The sequence below is a fragment of the Aythya marila genome, assembly GCF_965140915.1.
Source record: "Aythya marila genome assembly, chromosome: 16".
In the NCBI taxonomy this organism is placed as follows: Eukaryota; Metazoa; Chordata; class Aves; order Anseriformes; family Anatidae; genus Aythya; species Aythya marila.
This window is the reverse complement of record NC_139057.1, coordinates 7,070,479-7,077,682: the sequence shown is the minus strand read 5'-3', so window position 1 is coordinate 7,077,682 and position 7,204 is coordinate 7,070,479. Positions and strand designations below refer to the sequence as shown.

Sequence of the window (7,204 nt, the reverse complement as noted above, 5' to 3'; positions counted from 1 at the left end):
TCCTGTTATCAGAGAGGAATCAAAAAAAAACGGGGAGTTTCTCTGTGGGAGGCAGTGCCAACCCTAACCGTTATTTCATCTGCAATAATAGTTCCATGGCACAGGGGCATCCACGGCCAAACTTACTGTTTTTCTTGTTTTTCTGCCAAGAGGATTTCCTGATTCCTGAAATTAGCCCTATTGCCAAGTGATATGGTCAAATCACATGGTCACCAGTCCTAATTGCCTCAGGAATACAGAAAGGCAGTCAGTACAGATCTGCTTCTAAAGCAAGGGCCAACAAAGAGTTATCTTCTACAGAAGGCCTGAACTATCCACAATATAATAACAATATCTATGCTATCTATAATATACTAATTATAACATCTATAGAATATATAATATAATTAGCTAGAACATTTTTTATTTGAAAATAGATTAAATACAATTCTAATACAGAGGCAATTACACAGGTATGAAGTCATGATATAACACGATAGTTTATTCCTCTTTTCTGATGGCACTCACTATGCTGACATCTGGCACTTTTATACAAGCACGTAACTAAGATGGTTGTCTCTCTGTATGTAGCTTTACATGCACTGATCTAATTAAAACTGTATACTCTTGTAGTAGATGAAACCTAAGACTGTTTTTTTGTGTTGCAATACTGGATATGATGATCCCAGAAGTCACAGGTCCTACGCAGCTGTAGAAGTAGGTTGTTACAAATCAGGTTTGAAATCTGTAAGCGGTCAGTCTTGATTGATATCACTTTGTGTGGCATCAAAGACCCATTGTGCCAGGGAGGAGAACAGAAAGTGCTGATATAACTAAAAGACCTTTTGTTTCTGCTCTCTACACATAGAAACAGTGGCAAGTTTTAGTGTTATGCCTCAACTCCACGTTTGCAAGGCAAGTGCAAAAATGCTATCTTTCTACAGTGAATAGTATTGAGAAAAATGTCTCTTTTACCCATCTATGACTATTTAGAAATGTAGTTCTGCAGATTTTACAGAATTCTCACTCAATTGCCAGTCATAATCTTTCCTCAAATAAAGACAGACAGATATTCACTCCACAGGCAGGGCTTTCATATGTTGATTTATACCTTAATGTCACATCAATCATCAGAAAATAGGGATGCAAATAATAAACTTTGTTTTAAGATTAAAGCAGCAAATGATTTTGTGAAAGGATTAGTATGTTTATTTAATCATAATGAGATCAAAATATACAATATATATCTTTCAGATGCTAGTGTGACTTCAAACATCAGGCTTATAGCTTTTTGTCTGAGTAAATGGCTGCATAAACCGCAGAAATCTTATTTTTCTGTAAAATTTATTAACTACAGTTATTACAGGAACCTTGTGAAGCAGGGAGGTGCCTGGACAGCCTTGATTTTGATTTTATTAGGATTAATTACAAGTATAGATATAAACAAATATCTGATGAAACAACTAACTTTTTTTTTTTTCTTCCCTGTCATCTGAAAAACATTAATAACAGGATTGTAGGTACAGCCTTGGAGTTAGGACTACGGTGGGGACACGGGTGCCCCCTTGTGTTCCTATTAGAACCTTAAATAATTTTTAATTTGTTATCCTACCTCACCAGGACAGAAGTTGTCTCAATCATGTAAAGCTTTTGCATTTTAGCTTTTTAATCTACATTAATAACCAATACGAAGCATAACTTTATAACCTCTGATTCTATCATACTGCAGACTTTTTGCTAATTTTAGCAGTATTTAATACCACAGAAGGTGACTTGGTTGTTTTTACATTTAAGTATAACATTTATCAAAACAGATTTTTTTCCTGGCTGCTTTGAAGCTCTCTAAAACTGAGGATTTGTTGCTCATGCCTTGCTGCACAAACTGCATTCCTTTGTCACATACATTTTTTCTGCTATTTAATTCACTGCCCATTTCTTCTTACCTTACTACCCTCTATATACTGAAAATCATCCACATGACCTTTCTTTAAATATAATACTCCACATTGCTTCTTGATGATCTTTACAGTTGCTTTCTAACATCTAATGAACAAACCCTGTAAATGATATACCTTAAATGATACACCAATGTTTATTTTAGCCTCAGGCATCTGATGGCAGCCATGTAAAGGAAAATAATGAGTCATCCCTATTGCAAGTGAGCGTAGAGAGAGCTGCTGATCCTTCAGCAGCCAATTATATTCATTACTTGGATTTCCCAGCAGGTAGGATAGACACTGGATCTGTTTGCACTTCGGCATCAGACATCCTTTTGGAACCCTGTGGAATAAGATACAGAAATTTATTAAAAAAAAATGAATATTTCTAAATGTTAAGTGGGGAATTATGTGTTAGAACTTTGCTAGTAGATGTTTTCCACTCATTTCAGTTCCCTGTTCTTCTTAATTTGCTCTTTACTTAGTATGTAAGTACATGAACACCATCTATATCACAACAATCCCAGAATGCTACTGCCTGAAATTTTGCCTAAATGCATTGGTTCATTCAATATAATTTTTATATAATTTCTCCAATTGTCATGAAAAGTGATTGTTCTTAAGAAAGCGGACTAGCTAACATAACAGAGACGTGTTCCTGCTTGCAGTATTGTAGTTTTGGCATAATTCTCACCAAAATATCTCTGGTCTAAATGCTTCACTGAAACCATACTAAGAGTCCATCAAGCATGATTAATAGTGTATTATAGCCAGCCTTGGTCTGCTCTAACTTACAGGAACATTAAATACTTTTATGCATGACAGGTATTTGACAATGTTAGAGTGATAAAGCTTTTCTATGCTACAAATATAATTCTGGTTTTGGAAAAAGTTCAAGACACTAATCTGGTTTAGATGAAGGAAATGCATAGATCTAGCTCTACTAACAAAATCTTCGACCAGTAATTAATAGAAACTTGGTTTTAGTTTACAATGCTTGGCCCAATTTTACTGGCATTGAACGTTGCAGCAGAATGGATCCACAAACACTAAGAGGTCACTGTTAACAGCGTGTATGGATGCCAATCCTGTTTGCAACCAGATGCCTAAATCATTACATACTGAACAGAAAAATATAGTGACAATGCTAAAAGCGGCTATGTGCTTTTCCTACAATATGAACTTTGCAGAATCATATATAAATTGTCCTTTCACATAGTACAATTCATTCTGGGAACCTGACTCACCACTTCAGGTCACCATGGGACTATTTTGTGTCAGATTGGGAAAGGGAAAGATCTCAACTTCCTCATCCCTTTCAGGGTGGTAAGATCAGTATTTTTGTATATCGATTAGACTTCACCTCACTGACATGTTTTCAACTTTTCACCTTTGAAAATCTAAGTATAAAAAGAGCAGACAACAATCACAATGGACTGAAAACAGCCCCTGCCTTAAACTAACCGTAATACTGTGCTGGGGTGGGCCAGGAAACAAAACAAAACAAAACACTCCATTGACTGCAGTGGGTTTGCTTCTGCTTACACTAATGTTGAGTTTTGAAGACACTCTGGAACAGAATGATTTTTTTTTTTCTTTTTTGCCACTTACACGTAGGAGCAAATATAAGGCATTAAAAAAAGACAAACACACAACAATAAAAAACAGTTCTAACATCTATCAAAAATGCCAAATGAGCTAGTCATTTCAAATTTGTCCAGCAACCCTAAAAACCTGCTCAACGCTTAGATTTCCTCCATTACAAAAGTAGAGTGGAGTCTCTCAACCATAGCTGTAAGTGACCACATTAAGCCATTCGTAGGCTGACCTAGGAAATAAGATGATACCATTTGCCAGCCTTCCTATAAATGATGCAGACTGGGTGGAGACTAGGGGAAGGGGAAGCTCATTTCACATAATCCCCATTTTGACTCATTTAGTACATATGCAGAATGTCTCGTTGTTATTTGCCTATACTACAGTCTCCCTGCTGCACCCATTTTCACGGTGGTTGCTGATTAAAGCAGGAAGCTTTAAGAGAGACAAGCTGATGATTCTTGTTAAACTGGAATTTCCAAGCCTGATGTGAAATAAAGAACTTTGTTCCTGCCCTTTTAACGGACAAATTCCAGCTCTGCCCTCAGATTCAGAAGCACGGGTACCACTGGCTTATGTCTTGCTTTTGATTACTCTGCATAATCTCTTTCAACGCAGTGAAAGTTGCCTGCATTTGTGACAGTTAGACTGGAACATATTTTGGGCAGAACACTTTAAAGTATACATGCAGGAAAGTCCTGGTATTGGAGTATTCTTTTTTATTTTTTCCCCAGCTTGTGTTCAGAAATTTATGTCAGTGTACCAGATACACAGATCAGAATAGGTCAGAATAGTTTCCACATGCTAAGCACTTCCAGCTTCTGACAACTTCAGTATGAATTATTCCAGCTCAGAAAACAATACCATTAATCTTCTGTGACCCCACCCCCTCCTTTAAATTTCTAATCTAATCTTTCTAATTTCTACTAAATACCTATGCATTTTATATAGCTTAGAAATTCATCTCTTTTCACATAGGAACAGCCACTGGACCTTACTGTCTGTGCCAAAACCACACAACCAGGCCATAATACTATTTGCTTGCATAAGTGGCTCCGTTTGTATCAAAAGTTTCAGTAATTTTTAGCCCAACTGGGAGCAGATGCTTGTACTGAAGCATTCTCATCAGCTGCATTCCTGCACTATGACATCCTCTTACTCTGTGCCCTTTCCCAGACGAATCAACAGATTGAGGAGAAAGTGTTGTTAAAATAGCTGCTATTGAAACAGCTCATCAGAATTTAGGAGGAGCTCAGTGGGCATGGGTTATGTGAGCAAGTAAGACCTCGCAAGATCTCGTTAAACATCTTCTGCTTCCATTTTATCACTATAAAGCTTTATATATATGTATATATGTACGTATATATATATATGTTTTTTTTTCCCCTGAGTTGTTACCAGATACCCGATCTGTTACCTTGAAAGGAAACTTCTGGCATTGGTTTGTGTCTGATCTAATACTTTTAGATTAATGATTACACCTTCCTGGGTCTTAGTTTGATTACTTAGGAGATGTGTAGATTATTTTTTTCAAAGCATTACAGAACTAGGTTTCTTAGGTGCGGGTAATCTTTGTGATACTGAGAAAGAGGTAGTCATTTCCTGGGATATATTTTCCATAAACATACCTCTTTTTTTTTCCCCCTCCCTCCATCTACAATTGCAACAGAAGACAAGGGGCTACACAGTCAAGCTGTCTGGTATCCTACTTGAGCAAGAAAAATATCTCACAGAATCTCTCTACTTCCTCTACCTTTATACTGCATTCTTTTTTTTCCCCCCAGAACTGTCTTTTAACCCCTGCATAACCTTCTCTCTTGATCAAAAAGCTTCCCCCCCCCCCCGAATCACAGATACCTTTTCTGCATCTTTGACTCTTTCATGAACTTGCACTTAAAAGCACTTTTCCTCACTATTTTATAGTTCCTACTATCTCTAGATCCTTTTTGGAATAATTCTAAATTAGTGTCTACTTTTAAACTCTACAAAAAAAATAAATTTGGGCACAGTTCATATGAATGACGTTATGCAAAGTGCAGTTGTCAACAGAAAAAACCTTCCTCATACATTCAATGAGAATCATGATAAAGGAGAGCTGTCAGTGCTTAATTACAATAAATTACCAGACTAGGAAAAGAAAAAAACCTCAGTTGTCTCCAGAAATCATAGAGGTAGTTAACCTTTGGCCCGTTTCTAGATAACCTAAAACAATAACAACAACAAAAAAATGTAACCATCATGTACATGGTGTAAGCCTGGATTCCTGATTTTACTGCTGGGATGGGGGATGTTGCAGGCCTCCACATCTGAATACTACACCGACACACCATGCTTGGGAGCATGGATCAGGTGTTACACACATGCACTGATGTTGTGTGCCGTGGAAATTTTATACAGAAATTTGGAGACAGAGGTGAGGAAAGAAAAGTGTTCATGCATGTGAACGTGCATGTGTTTGGTAATTCAATTAAATAGTATAATATGCAGATACATGTAAAACTACATCTCTCTTTCTCATGCTGTGCTAAGCAAAAACAATAATAAAAAAATTTTTTTGACTTCACTGGGACCCAAGATGAAAGAAGAAAATGGAAGCTGGTGGTTATTACAGATAAGCTCCAAAACTTTCTTGCTCCACTGAAACACACAGGAACATTCCAGTGGTTCATGATGGACCAGGATTTTACCCCAGCACAACAGGGTGAAATGCAGAAAGCAGAAATGGCTGAACTGTTGCTAATCAACATTTCAAAAAGTTATTTTTCTTTTGCTCTTAATTCCCCTGATAATGCATAATTATTTTGGTAATGCAAATAGCCCTCTGTAGGATATATAGTAATTCTGTGAAATGAGTGCAAATTAAATACTTCTTATGATATGGAAAAACATCTGCCTCAGAATGAGTCATATTGGTCTGCATGGCAGCCTGATTTTATAACCCCGTGTCCTAATAGGGCTAATTTTCAAATGCACGTTATCCTTTCACACTGTATTGCTTGACATTTGTTCTTTCAGACCTGGAGGGATGACTGGCTGTCTTTTTCATTCATGACAGCCTTAGAAATAAACTAGGGAAGGAGGAAGAAAAAGAGCTATACATCTCTCAAGAGGAAACAGATTCACTAGGAATCATTGCAGGTAATGTAGTCAAATCAGCTGATTTTTTTTTTTACACCCCTTGAATTTTGTGATGAAGCTCAGGTTACAGATAAGGTTCCCAAAAGTTGCTAAAAAAAAAAATAACCCCATAACATAATTCATTGCTGCTGTGGCAATGGGAGGAAAGAGAAGCAAAACACTCTCTTCCAATTGATTTATAACAAGTAATGGAAATCTGTCCTCTTGCAGAGAGGCTCGAGAAGCAGCCCCAGAAAAATCCATCTATTTAGTGGTCTGAAGAAGCACTTGTTGCATCAGTAATAAAAAGTCTTACAGAAACTCAGATTTGTAGTGTCCTGAATTCTTTCATATCTCCAGGTTTCAGTGAAGTGGGGGGTATATATCAAGTTTAGGGTACAATCTTACAAAATAAAACAAAAACATAATAAAAAAAAGTTAAAAGTACCATGTGTTTTTGTTTCTTTAACTAGTCCATAATTAATTACTAATGCTAGGAGCTTATCTTGTGACATCTGTGCTGGCTCCCATCCATCAAGATCTCTATCTTGATTTTTCTCCTGGAAGTTGGGTCT

At 36.8% G+C, this 7,204-nt stretch overlaps 1 protein-coding gene across 1 annotated transcript in view; it reads right to left on the bottom strand.

The window, feature by feature from the left end:
* Positions 1-563: 563 nt before the first annotated feature.
* The window catches only part of BCAS1 (brain enriched myelin associated protein 1), a 46,521-nt gene continuing 39,880 nt past the window's right edge, over positions 564-7,204 (bottom strand). Inside the window, exon 13 of the mRNA XM_082773055.1 lies at positions 564-2,259. Coding sequence (XP_082629181.1) covers positions 2,185-2,259 — 75 coding nt within the window. The 3' untranslated portion in view covers positions 564-2,184. The remainder of the gene's footprint in view (positions 2,260-7,204) is intronic.